The following is a 15022-nucleotide window of genomic DNA, read 5'->3' as shown; positions in this document are numbered from 1 at the left end:
GATGTTATAATCACGAATGGTACCAGCGCTTTCGAAACACTTCTCGAGGAATTGTTTCAATTGCGCCACAACAAGGAAGCGATGTGCAAGTGCTGCGATAAGCACCACCTTGCACATTCCGCATTTAAGACCTCAATTCCAAACGCATCGAACCATTACCAAATATGGTAATGTTCTTGTCGCCAGGCACCCCCTCCGACAAGTCTAAAACAATACTATAAAAAAGCGGAGAGACCACTCGCGTCAGGCTTAACATCTCGGTCTCTCGCCGCGACATACGCGTCATACGTGACTTACGCGCGGTTCGCATATTAACTCATAAGTACGGGAGTAGTAATTAAAACTCATACAAGTGTACAATTTAAATAAACCTTTTTTATATTTAACACTACAAGGCGTAGTCAAAACCTTTACTACAATTCTTCCACCGCCACACACCCTGCCGCGCCCGCATCACCGATCTCGAACTCTTTTCGTGTCCTGGCAACACGGGCACGACAAAGTCTATCAAATGTTTCGAAATAAGCACTGCGTTAATACGGTTATGTCATTTGTGATAACTAGACAGGCAGATATACACATACGTGTGATACTGGACTAAGCTAATTGTACGAAGCGTCGATTTTTCACGCTAATTACGATTGTTGAGTGAGGGAGAGCAGGGAAGAGGAAATGGAATCATATCATGAACGTCACACGATTGCGTTAATCGTTCGAGGAAAAACACAATCATTTGGAAAAATACAAGGCGATTCGCACATTGTAAGTGACATTTCATGCTATGCACACATGGCGTCGTGAATGCTTTATCATTCCCTGGAGAGTTACACGATTTTCGACCTTACACGTATACAAATAAGGTTGAAACCACACACATATTACAGTTAAAAAACCACCATATTATAATACTATTATTATAATTAGAGTTGCGATTTTCCATCTCAAATGGTATGTATAAGGTATAAAATTATATAACTCTTGACCTAGTAAGTGCATATTGAATAAAGTGTTTTTTTACCAAAAAACGGACGTTTCAAGAACTTATGTCGATAAGAAGAGTAGCGCATTGCTGTGTCAGTAATTATGTAAATACAAAAGTCGATTTATAAAAGTGTTGCAGAATTACACAACGTTTTTCTCACTGCAAAATAAAAACATCAGGAAATCACACGAACATGACTAGAATGACCAAATTATCACATGAATAGCGTTTTATTTTTTTTATTGCGCTTTTTGTGGTTCAACGTTTTTCTCCTTTTTCAAGAATTATTCGCGGAATCACATTAAGGATGAAGTGCGACGCAAAATGAAAAGGCGACAAGTCATTTCGGAACAGAATATACAGATGAATGATCCAACTTAGAATTAGATATTTACTTGTCGAATATATGTGTGCCGACGATTCAGTTAATAATTATATACATACACAATTATCTCTACGTAATAATAATATGTGATAATGATTACGTAAATTGGTTTTATCATGAACTCGTTTGTAAGCTGTACTTGTCTTCCATTTCATCATTACGTGCATAGATATAGAATGAGATTTTGTTCACTCGCGTTCAGCACGATATATGAGTAACCTAATTCTCATTAACTGCAAAACATACATTAAAAGTGTACAGCTGTCTACTTATCATGTGCTTATCGTTCCTCTTTGGTGAAACGAACTTGTCGCGATATCCCAGTCTTAATTACTGCACTAATGAATAGCTGTATTTAATTTGAGTATGTACTAATTAGACGAACAAATTATGAGTTTTAATCAAGTGTACAAGACCTATTTAAGCCGAAGGACACACCGCGGGGCAAGAGAAAGTTGCTAGTTCGATCAAATCGCGCAGAAAGCGACCTGACGGACAATACTTTGTTGGCTCTGGCTCATTTCTGTGCAATTTAATCCAATTGCCGGGCGAGTAAGAAAAGCGGACGCGTCGACGGACGTCTGACATTGCAAACAAATAAAATAAAAAGCTGCTGCTTGCCTTTTTCTAACGACATCAGCCGCTGTTTTCGATTTGTTGATGTGAAGGAGATTAGCGCTCGTCGCCGGGTCCGCGAAGTCTCTGAAAGTGTGCATGCTTGACAAATCTACGATAGAATATTTACGGAATGTCGAGCCGCTCGACAAAAAGCAACGCAAAAGAAATGGATCTACCATTCGTTTGTTCGAATCAATTAGACTGAAACGAAGCGCGCTACCGGTAATGCGATACTTAATATTAGTTTTATTAGTTATGTGCTATGGTGCAAATATACTGCAAGCGAGAGTGCGATAATGTGATTTCGACTCAGGCATTTTAAATATGTCTTAATATACTCACGACTCTCCGAGGTTTCTGGTGGACGAGCGACCTGAAAGTAACAATGACAAATTTTTGCATTTAATTCGGTATTGTCAAGTTGTTTCTATTTAAGATAAAAAGAGAGATGCGCGCGTTTTACACGCACATGATGTTTATAGTTTCGTTACACAATAAATTTTTCGCAGTGTGCATGAGACGCTATAGAAAAATAATGTAGAGTTGCGAAAGAGAAAAGTAACGTAGTTAATTTCATAGCTCCTAACACACAAACTCGAAGTCACCCTTTAGAGGCTAAAGTTACGACAAAGTATCATCGAGTCATTGTGAATCCAAGTTGATATTACGGGTCGATATATCTCTCAACATTCGCCTGTGTATTTAAAACAAATGTTTTATTTCAAAAATCATACGATACCTAAGTATAATATCATAGCGACGAATGAACTTATAATTAATTACATACAGCTCTTCTATATATTAATTTCATTTGAATCCTTAGTTTAGATTTACTCTTGTGTGCCTATCGCATTGTATCTACAAGTACAGATACAAAATGTTCTCGTTCTCGCTCGTGTCTCGTTTACGCGCGGTTGCAACGGTTGTTTCGTTTTCTGTTCTTTCTTGTTTTTTCCTTTAATCGTGACCGTGTGTAACCGCGTTTAAAGCCTTCAGCTTAATTAGAAAGTAGCGATCTTCGAAACTGATCGCCAACGGCGCCGTTTCGATTGGGCCCTTAATTGGTAATAACGAGACAACGAGGCTCCACGCAAAACTCAATTTCCCGGTCGCTGCGCGATCCCGCGCGATCGGTGGCTCCCAAACAATGCTTCAAAGAACACCAATTGCAGGTAATTTATTAATATCCGCGATCCGGCGAATCGGCGCCGCCATCGCACTTTTATCACCTTACCTACAGAGACTTATATACGTTAACATAAATATATTTATATAATATATATATATAATATATATACCCCATTTTTGTTATGGCCAACGATCATGCTCCTTAATAACGTGTAATGTCATCTTTCTGTTAATATTACATGTTTTTAGTTACAAGTTCATTTAACTCCTAGACAAATGCAACGAAAAATGCGATCGAACGTGTACGCCATACATCTGTATCTCTACACGCCCGTATTTACGTCTGTATATATATGTATATATATATATCCTCATATAGCATGATCATCGAGATTTAAGTCGTAAACGTTACGAGTATAATTACATGTTACAATTGAATAATCCTATAATAAAAGTTAATTACACAAAATTAAAGAAATGTGTTAATATAAAATTGTATTACGGGGAATTTTGTACGCAAATATATATTAGCGTATGGTTTTCCTTCGTTTTTTTCGCTTTGTAAATCTTACAATACTTAACCGCGAAACTACGTTTCTAGTAATCGTACGGTCGGAACGAATCGAATAATAAATTGATTAGCACGTTGTAAAGAATCGAGAGAAAAAATCCGCGGTCTACGACGATACTTGTCACGCAATTCGCAAACATCGATTAAAGTTAGAAAAGCGCAGATCTTACGGTTTGAATAGTCATTCTTAGCGAATAGAAATGTTACTTTGTAACTTACAGTTAAGACGAAGGGTGTACGCGATATTCTCTTTCTTTTTCTCTATTTCTCTTTCTTATGGCATTTAATATGACAAAAAATCTTATATATCGGTTCACGTATTTTGGCAGTGATCTTCGACGTTGTTTTTGCTATCGTCTCTCTGGACCTGTTCGAGCCGACTTAATCTCGTGAGTTTCATATGGAAACAGTTACACTACAATAGCTCTCTAAGCGCAATAAGAGCGGCTGAATAAAATTGACAGGCTGATTCAAGTCGAAAATCTTCTCTTAGACAAATTCTAGATTATAACCTGATTCAAGTCGAAAATTGTCATTAAAACTAAAAATCATTTTCACTCTTCTATTTTTTCCACACTGAGAAAAAGATATTTGTAACTATATTCATATAGAGTAATAATTACTACAAAGTAATATTATTATTATTTAATATTTATAGAGTAATAATATAGAGTAATAATTACTACAAAGTATGGCCAAGAAAACTATTTTTTAATTAAATCGTACTATAATGTTAGTAATCATAACCTTAAATGCATGTTGTTACTTTTCGTGTTAGAACAACCAAAAAATATCGTTGGGCTCAAAAGTAATTTTACTTAAGCCAACCATTTTTTTCTCTCAGTGTAGACGTCTCGGCTGTTTGAGTTTCCAAATTTAACCGACGGGTAATAAAAGATTTTGATAGATCTCATTATTCCGATGTATATCGTAATTTAAAGTATAGTGTTCGAAAGAGTGATTCAAAATCCAATTTGCCTCTCAACAGTAGTCAACCGCTGTTACTGTATAGACTCAAAAATTTCATGTTTCAAGAGAAAGTCTCGATAATGAGAACCTCAAGTGTACACCTAGCCTAGGACAGATTTTGAATGAATTATCCATCATTTTCAGTCAGTTCTTTCGTCGCATTGTTCTTTTTTCCGGAAAACTGTGCGTAATCTCTTGTTCTTCTCCGCTTTTTTTTTACGGAGTGTTGTGAAATATTTAAAAATTGAAAATGCTCATACTCATGTGGCGTATATAAAAGATTTGGGTCGCCTGTGTGGCGTTGCATCAACATTCGCTTCCGCTGCAACAAGATCGTCGCGATGTCATTCGTGTTGCGGAGACGAAACGACTTCTGCGTATTCTAGTTTCTCTTTTTTTTCTTTTTATCTCTTAGGTAAACGCGCGATTTCCCCTTTTTCTTGTTTAGGCTCTATTACATATACTAACATACGGACATTAGTATACATAATATATATTACCATGATTATACATATATAATGCATAAAAAAAATTACACATATATATATTTATACTATATATTATATATACTAACAGATCGATATATTCGGGTTGAAAAGTGACAGCCTCTGTGACGGCGCGAACAACGTGCCGACCTCATCGAACGGAGTTCCCAATGGCAATGTACACGCGGATGTATCGATAACTCGGAAGTAGAACGGCCAATGTTGTTGACCTATCGTTCCCATATCGCTTTCTTCCTTTTGCTTCTATTCCGTAGCGTTCGGCTAGGAAATAGAAGGACGGAGGTCAAGCAGAAGAAGAAGAAACTTTCCATTCGTGTATGACCGAGAAATAGAGAGTAGAAAATAAAAAAGCTTCGAATACGGTTGAAAAGAGAGAGCAAGGAATAAATGCCCCCGAGCACGTAACGTTTCCTTCCTTTTACCGCGCGGCTGTAAGGAAGACTCGCGTTTTCGGATGTAGGACGTGCGTCTGTCTAGTCTAGTTGCGAATGACGCTGTGACATTCAGCAGCTCCAGTTTCCGAGTACCGATACTTGTCCATTAATTCCGCGCATGCCGCTCCGTTACGCCTCCTCGCACGTGTCGCTCTTTCGTACCCCTCAAAGTTTCGTCAACTTCCTTTAAGTAAATATCATATCATTCTTGCCCGATAATATCTTTCACCCTGAAAAATTCGCGGATAACGACAGGTCGCACGGCAATTGGAGTGCAAATGGATAAGTGAGTTACTTATACTCGATCGGCATTCACGAGTTGCAAGCCAAGTGCCTTCGACACAGAATATATATATATATTTATATATCCGGTACCGTTCCTCGATCTCGCGCGCGTACCGTGTTATATTTATATAATATATATATATATATATATTTATATTTATATTTTTATATTTATATATCTTTATTTATATATATATTTAGTATGTACAACACGCAGTAGATTCGACCGTCGGCCGACGAACCGCAATCGATGTTCTCTCCCGTCGAAATTTGTCCGTCACCTCTCGCGAACGCATCGCACGATTGTACCGCTATCATAATTATATACTGCGTTCGCTTAATCACTTTTTCTCTGAGGAGAACCTCGATAATATCCATCGGCCGACACGGGCCTTCTAGTAAGTGGAAACACGATCGCATCCGGGAAAACGATGAAGATGTAGGTTTGTGGGTACGTGTACGTGTGCGGATTTCGGAAATGCATGTTATCGACCAATGGTACATGCGAGAATTCATATCCTTTGGTTCCTAAGTCATTTTTACGCGATGCCGACGAGACCTACGTTCGTGTTCGTGTGTACGTGACGTGTACGTGTGCGCACGTGTTGCAAAGTGTTCGGGAATTGATAGAGTTACGTTTGGTGATAGCTAAGGAGAACTTGCCGATACGAAAGTACAAACGATACTTATTGTCGAAAGACAACAACAATAAGGATTCGCGAAACTCACTTCGCGAACGAGTCCCACTCGCAGCCCCATTAACGTGCCACAGAAAGTGTGCTCGATGTGGCTAGATACAAGCCTCTTAAGGTTTATATCAAACTCGGTAAGACCGCATTCTATCATGAATAGAGATGTACTCTCTTTTCAGCATGAGAGTCGCTCGGGAGTTTCTTAACGGTAAATATCATGTTAACTAAACCTGGAAATCAGGTTTTGTCAGATAAAAATTGATCTGGGATTTCCTTGAAGAATGAATTAAATAATAATTTTGTCATGAGTTTCTCGAGGAATCGGATTTCTAGGCATGTCCTGATATCTGTAGATGTATCATGCCTAAACTTTCGCAATACGTTTCATTAAATACAAAATTGATTTTAAAACTTGATGAAAAATTTCTTACGACGATCCTGTAGGATATGTGTCATTTTGATCGAGAAATATACTTAACACACCGCACACGGCGATTCACTCTCGATACAGCGAGAATAATTCGTCGTGCAATAATACGCAATACGTATCTCTTTTAAAAAATTGTAATATTACATGACAGCTTTCGAAGATTTGATTATCGCAATTGTACTTAGAAACTCATGTCGTCGCTCTGGATATGATTCGACTTTTGTGCAGTGTATTAGTTATACTTGCCGTCCACAACAAAGCGAAACAGGGCTGCGCGTGTCGTTGCGAAAAGTGAGTCGAATTTTTATTCAAAACCGAAACATGTTTCTCGTATCAAAATTGCGTAATTAGATAATCGCAAATATCGCTTACAAATAGCCGCATTATATATCATAAAAAACACGTAGAATAAGAAAAATTACGACAAACGGAGGCAGTCAATGTTGTATAATTTTTTTATGCAGGATGTTCCAAAACTACCATACGATACTTTAATGGCACATTCTAGGATCTTAATTAATATCGAGCATCGTAACATGAAAATGACGAGGTAACGATAGTTTTCGAGTTGTGAGCAAAGTTGGCCAGCAATTATCGTGTAAAATTCACGCTCAAACTCATAATGACATGTGTACTGCGAAGTCATTTGTCATTTTTAAAACTGTCGCGCGCAACTCAGTCGACATGAATTTTCAATCGTGCTTTAGCCTGGTTATTTTTGCCTCGCGATTTCATGTGTGTAAGGCAAAAGTATCAATACTTAAACATGTATCTAATCCTGGACATTCTTTTATTGTTCTAGTTTTAAAATAAACTTTCAACATAAAATATATACAAGTATTGAGTATGTACATACATCTTCTATGTTGAAAGTTTAAATATTCGTATTTAAAGACTAAAACAATGTCCAGGATTAGGACATTCCGTGTTCTGGAATTGATATTTTTATCTTACATGACGATTGACTGATAATAGCAAGTTGTGATTGCCAATAATAGATTTAACTGTTTTTTCAAATTATTTTAGTCACTTTAATTTAATCCAATTTTAATTGGTTAATTAGACATAGAATTATATCTGATTTGAAGAAAATTGTCAAATCTGATACATGATTTTCGAAGAGTGAAGTTTACTTTCTTGCGCAACTCTAAGTCAGATTTTTGAAATTTTCAATTTTATTCAATTTTCGATTTTAATCGATTTTATTCGATTTTATTCGGAACATCTCACTGAATGCATTGTTCTTTCGATACGCTCCGCATGAGCTAGTCGCAATCGCGTATTGTGTTGGTGTCCGCGCGACCTTCCGCGCGCTCGGTACTTGAGTCAAACACGCGTAGGGCCATAATAGTCGCGGACGTGAGTGAGTGAGCACATGAAGCGGTGTCGCTCATTATTTTCGATTTTATTACGCGATTAGAGTTAACGTGATGATACGGTATTCGCGTTACATTTCGCACACCGAGATCATCGTGAATAACGAAAACCGAGCGAAACTGATTTTAGGTGATTATCACACTTGAGTTTTATTAAATTTTAAAAGAGAATACAGTCTAAACTCTTGTATTTTTGAATGTTCTATGCCGAATTATTATTTGAGATTACTGTAATTAATCAGGACAAATTGTTTCTTGTTTCAGATAAAATAGACGTTGCAGCCGACAAGCAGATACGATTCCGGGAATGCTATTCCGGAGGATCCGGCTCGGGCCAAGCAGAGTCGGCTTGAAGGTAAATTTACAGATTCGTTATATTTCTCTTATTAATTCTTTGAGTTTAAAATCGAGAGAAAACTATTGAAATAATTTGGATTATGAGCGAAAGAGTTAATTCATATTTGTAGACGCACCCGGTCGTTAAACTATTCTAAATTGTAATACAGTCGTGTCTTTCATCTGTTTCAGATCTTGACATAGCGGAACGTGGTCTACTCTGAGTTGCAGATGTTTGGTGAGTGAGAAAAATGGATGATAATTTAAGGTGATGGGTGCTTAAATATATTTTGTTGAAATCAGTGCGACTTATTTTGCTAGTTTTTCATGCCAACATATTTTGTCATATAAAATATCATTCAAGATAATTAGCGGAACGTTCTTTCAAATGTCTGTAAATTTAATTAAAATATTAAATATCTCGCTTAGTATTATTTAATATGAATTATTTTATTTAATATGAATTTTTAGTGAAAACATTAATATACGTAATGAATTCATTATTTATTCACATATATATATTTATGATTTAACTTATAAAATTAATTCAAGTGTATATTCAAGTGTGTTTATTCATTCAGTACGATCTTTTAATTATTTTGAATATTATGTATGACACGTGTTGCGCCACCAAGCGTGAAACAAGTTATATTAGAGCCGCCATGATTGTTTTGGCGGTCTAGTCATTCTTGTTTACGATTTCTTATTCTCGGTCGTGTTTTCGTTTGAAGTGAGTTTGAATTTCGTTAAAGCAAACGCAAAGAAACATTAAAGTGAAATTGACACTGACACATTAAGCGACAGTGTTCGCGAAATCTTTACAGGTAACTTTTGTTGAGATATCGCGCCTAACCATCGTACGTTAGAGATACACGTCACTTGCCATTGGTTCGTGTTTGATATCGTTCAATGTCGCAGTCGATCTTCAATATACAAGAATTCGCGAGTAAGAATTTCCCGAAACATTTCGTAACGTGAGTGTTCCAATGTGCCAGAAACTCGATCGTATCGTTTAAATATCGATTCTGTTTCTTACGTTAATCGACTTTATAATTTTTTTTTGAAGAAACAATAAAGAATGTTTGTAAAACGTTCAAATCGTTAAAATCAAATCGCGTCGCGAGTGTAGTGAAAGCGATATGCGGTCAACGATGTATACGACGGAATCCGTGGTCGCTACGGAATGCTGAATATGGAACGTAGTTCCGTTAGGGGATGCAGTAACAAATTTGGTGCCTGAGTCGAAATTTAGGATTTACTGTGAGTCTGACTGCCATTAACAGATTGATGTTGATTGTTATGACTATCATAGGTAACCAGTATTATAATAGCATCCCAGTAAATACCAACCATTAGCTACGTCATATCAATATTATCATTTCTCATTCAACAATGTAAATTGTGATACAATACTTGTGCTATGTAACAATTGCATTCTTGAATGGTAAATTATACATTGATGTAATGTCACTGTTATACTGAGAGAAAAAATATCTAAGGAATAGTAAATATTTAGTTGGTGGGTATTACAAAAAAATATATTTACTCATATTAACATAAGATATTTTTGAAAAAAAGAATGCATTTTCTTAAAACATCAGGAAAATCTTAGTTAATTAAAGTAATTATTTATTTTATTTAAATAAAAGAATTTAGATTTAAGTGAATATACTGTTAGTATCCAAATAAATCCAAAATACCAAATAAATATTTAGATATTTTTGTCTGATAGAATGTAGTTGGTGTTCACTGGGACCACACATCTTTCTCGTTACACACACATTACATATAAAATACAATTAATTTGAAAAAGTGGTTGTATGACTAATAGAAATATTGAAACGAGATAAATTATACATATGTCTCAAATTGCATTAATGTACTGTACACTTGATATAATTTAATCATTAGTTAAGCTTTTATACAATCAATAGAAATTAGACGGCAGTCAATATGTTAATAGTACTTCTTGAACTGCAAATTTTATTTTAAATTTAATAATTTTCTTTTTCTTGTGTGTGTTCTTTTGAATTTTCAAATTATACCAATTTTCTACGTCAAGAAAAGAAATAATAAATTAATTATGGGAAAAAATATTGTCTCTTTTAAAGAGTTATGTATTTATTTACTAATTTTTATTAAAATAAGTAATATTTGCTTATTTTATATATTCTATCTGCAGTTAAGTTACACAATTAACAAATTGTTTGTTAAAATTAAGAATAAAAATAAAATGCAGGTAAAGAATATCGAGACAATTAAATATTAAATAATTCTTAAATAAATCCTTATCTAAGCTTCAATATGGAGAAAACGGCAGTCAATAAAGTAGCATATATACCATCAAAGGATAATAGCTTGAAAAATGTTATATTTTGAGATTATTCACTAGTCTTTCAAATTCCATGGAATTTGCTTGGTTAGAAATAAGATTTCGACTCAGACACGATCTTGAATGGACTTTGCTGGACTTCAACAGAAAACGGTGAGTGTTGAATTTCAACACTCATAGAATATTTTATATAATGCATGTGTAAACATAAGTCGCACTGATTTTTAATAAGAAGACTAAAGCCGATATTCATAGTCTACTAATTATTCATCAATATATTTTATACAAGTAATATTAATTAGAACAGTTGAATATAGATATATGAATACGAATTTAGAATTAAGTATTTTCTCAATGGAATATTGTATATAATTCACACAACTATGAATATTGACTCAAGAGAACGATTATATACTCTGCAGATTGATTAGAGTCAGTTAATATAAAAAAGCGTCGAGATCCCATAGTAACTAATTCATATGGCCGCGTAATTTTACACGCTTACAATTGTACTTATATGTTTCGACGATTTTCGATTCTAATTAAGCTACGGAATGAGCTGTTAATATATCGTATGATAGTTTTAAAACACACATCCTTTATGTCGCAAGAATATTATATAAATCTTATCAGTGCTCGATTTTTTACGTCTCTCAATCGGTCTGATCGAGCGTATTTGTCATACTAAGACGCTATTATAAAATTGCTCTGTTTTCTTATAAAACGGAATAATCATTACACATCTATATATCGTTTCGTAAATGAGATTCTCTGAATGCAATTCATATCTTATAAAGTTGTATTTAATACAGATTATCGAAACGTCCCTCTACGGACATTTAGTCGCTACAATTATATATACAGTATGTTTCGTAAGTTGCGTAAGTCGGGAAAACAAGGAAATGGGGTGGGCAATATCATACAAAGAAAAAAGAAAAAAAAAAATTTCGAATGCCTAATTGAACTCGTATTTCGGAATAATCAATATATCGTTTGAACCGGTTGACAGACTTCCCTGCGTGTACGTATCCTTAGCATCGAACTCTTTGGAATTAGGTGAACAATGCGTAACGTTGTAACCCTGTTTAGGAACTTACGCAACATTCCGTACGTCCGCGCAATGATCTTATTGTACTATACATATATTTATTTATATATATGTAACTTATGTGTAAAAAGTTCTCACTCTCCGATAAAACGCACGTAAGTAAAACGCACTTCGGGAATGTTACAGCGTTCGTAAAAATGTTACAGTACAAAAGGCATGGAAAAATTTGTAGTTGTGGTTAATAATACGGAAACGCGACCGCACCTTCGATGGAAACGTCGTTCGAAATTTCGTAAAAATCTTCCTTCCACTCATATATGCATGGCAATTGTTCTCGTTGTTCGGTTGCATATTCTGTTTTGATACCGCGGTAACTATTGTATGAGCACGCATTAAAACCCGGTCAATTCATTCAAATAAGTGCGTGTCGCGATCAACTGTGTTGAAACTCCTAGAAATTTTCACCGGGACTCGATAATCTAATTGCCTCGAAAGTTAACGCGGAAAACGCGTTGTTACAACACGCACGAAACCGAAAAACATTACGATCACAGTAATAGAGATAGATTTCACAAAGATTTACGTTCACAAAAACATTCCTACTTACAATTGAGAAAGAAATATCTTATCGCGGAATGTGTTCCTTTGCCTTAGCGTTAATGGTACGCGCCCACGTCGTTCCTTGCACGAATGCATTCGCCCGAATATCGTGAAATTTACGTGGGGTGTGGGACCTGATCCGGTAGAAGCGGAGAAACATTTTCCCTCTCGCGACTCGCGCAAATCCCCACGTGCGCGCGTGCACGCGTAATGTCTCGTCGCGCGTAAACGAACGTGTGTCGTCTCGTGTGTCTTGTTTATAAAAAGATCGGTTGCACAATTTGATTTGTTCGGTTCGTCGTGAGGATGCCTATCGTGGCTGTCAATGGGGACAAAAGGCGCGTCCCCAGAAATTTGTAATAACTACTTTATAATCATCGCTAAGTCCACCATGGGAACCACATGTGTCTTCTGTCCAGTAGCGAGCGTATCGCGGCAAAAATCTCCCGATCGGACACACTCATAGATCCATATAAAAAAATTGAGATTCGCGTTTCTACGCATCAGATCTCTGCTTCTCTTAAGAGGAAGTTCTACGTTTAAAATATTGAGTATTTTTTAAATTATGTGTTTAACGCTGTTAAAAAATCCATTAAAATCGTTAATTTTATTCAAAAACAAATCGCGACTAAAACTTAATTCGCCCTGTCGGCTCGCGAAAATCTGTCTATCAAAGAAGAAATAAAAAGAAAGCCAGATCTATTGAACAGTATCTTCACTGGCCGACGAAGGGGAGATTCGATGCGTCGTAGCCGAATGTCGACGGGCTGAGAATCGAGCTTAACCGACGCGAACACCTATGGTCGTTTTTGAAGACTGCCGTCGTTTTTGAATCAACTGCTGTCGAAGAATAATGCGAACGCGACGCGCTAGCAGAACGCAGTTCGTCTCTAGGTAGCGATCATGTAACTTTTTCCTAAAATCGAAAACGTGAAAAACGAACAGTTTTACGTGAACTCGACGACTTTTGCGATCATACAATTTTTTGAACAATGAAAGGATGAACATTTTCACGTGAAACTTTTCACTTTGCACACTAGGAAAAAGATGCATGATCGATACTCTGAAACCGGTGTCACACAATGCACGATTTTATCCCTTTTGACATGCATGCGGACTGGTACGCTATAGACAGTTCAATTCAGAACATAGATTGCCCAATGTATGGTAGCAATTCCTGCAGTGAACTGAACTGCACAGGACATCATGTTTTCTATTTCCGGTTAGAGTATTTTAGCTCGAGCGTATCCTGCATATTTTTGTATATTATATTTTATATTATTATATATGACTGTTGGTTTTGTGAACAATTGACAACTCAGTTACATTAGATGCAACAGTAATAGTGCATATATGCATTCATCGTGTATATAACCGTTTGTTACATTTGATGCGGTTGATTCTTCTTAAAACCAATAGTCATGATACAAAAATATGTAGATACAATGCGTCTGAACCAAAATATCCTAACCGAAAATGGAAGACATTATTGGAGCCTTGTATACTTACAACGTGACATACGTATCAGAAGATATGAAATCGTGCATCGTATGCTAGTTTTAGGCGCGGTTCAGCGAAACGCGCGTGACGTCTATCTATCTATCTATTTTATCGGAAAAAAAGTTTTAAATGCGCTTCTATTCTTACGTAATTCGTCTTGTACAGAAACAATTCGTCTTGCTGCGAACGAAATGCGAGATAAATAGCGTGTAAAACGTTCTGCGCGCGTCTCGCTCGTAAATACGAAAATCGGAGGGAAACTTTGGGTCGTTACTGTGCTGAAGCCCGATGTAACGTGAGGAAATCGTGACAGCTCGGTTTTTTCCCGCGCGTAGGAGAAATAGAAGAAGAATCAGAAGAGACGGTGTAGGAAAGTGCGTGAAAACGCCCGAATTTCTTTCTTTTAAACGGGCGTGTCCGTCTTCTCGTCCTTCTTGGCGTCTTTAATGTCCGTACGGCCGTTCACGTATTCGGTGCTCGCGTGTATCGGATTCTCTTGGCCTCCTTGCGGTATTTTCTCGTCGATGATACGCGGGTCCTCGTGATCCTCCTCATCCTCGTCGCTGGGCGTAATGTGCGCCTCGCTTCCGGCGCCGACGTCACCCCCAGTCTCCTCATCGCCGCGACGTCTCGCTGCAACAAGCAACGCCACGATCGGTCAAGGCAAATGTGCGTGTGTGGATTCTCTTTCTATCTTTTTCTCTCTTTCTTTTTCCTCCTTCTCTCCCTTTCTCTCTCTCTCTCTTTTCCTTTCTGTTTCCTATACGATCTCTTTGTGCGCGAATTCACCGTTCGATACACTTGTCTCGACTACCGTTTATCTTGTCGAT

General features: G+C 36.6%; 1 protein-coding gene across 3 annotated transcripts in view; it reads right to left on the bottom strand.

The window, feature by feature from the left end:
• The window catches only part of LOC116844830 (fasciclin-3), a 381741-nt gene that overhangs the window by 4756 nt on the left and 361963 nt on the right, over positions 1-15022 (bottom strand). The window contains exons 8-9 of one of the 3 annotated variants that reach the window (XM_032816894.1): positions 2328-2358; positions 1989-2069 (exon numbers count right to left, since the gene is read on the bottom strand). In XM_032816894.1, the coding sequence (XP_032672785.1) occupies positions 1989-2069; positions 2328-2358 (112 nt within the window). Of the gene's footprint in view, positions 1-1988; positions 2070-2327; positions 2359-2682; positions 14826-15022 lie in introns of those variants that run through there. The other 2 variants (XM_032816896.1, XM_032816897.1) reach the window with 2 other exon arrangements.

The sequence above is a fragment of the Odontomachus brunneus genome, unplaced genomic scaffold, assembly GCF_010583005.1.
Source record: "Odontomachus brunneus isolate Ranch 3 - 2012 unplaced genomic scaffold, Obru_v1 Obru_scaffold_047, whole genome shotgun sequence".
Classification (NCBI taxonomy): domain Eukaryota; kingdom Metazoa; phylum Arthropoda; class Insecta; order Hymenoptera; family Formicidae; genus Odontomachus; species Odontomachus brunneus.
Note: the sequence above shows the minus strand (reverse complement) of the source record. Positions and strands in the feature narration are given on the sequence as shown.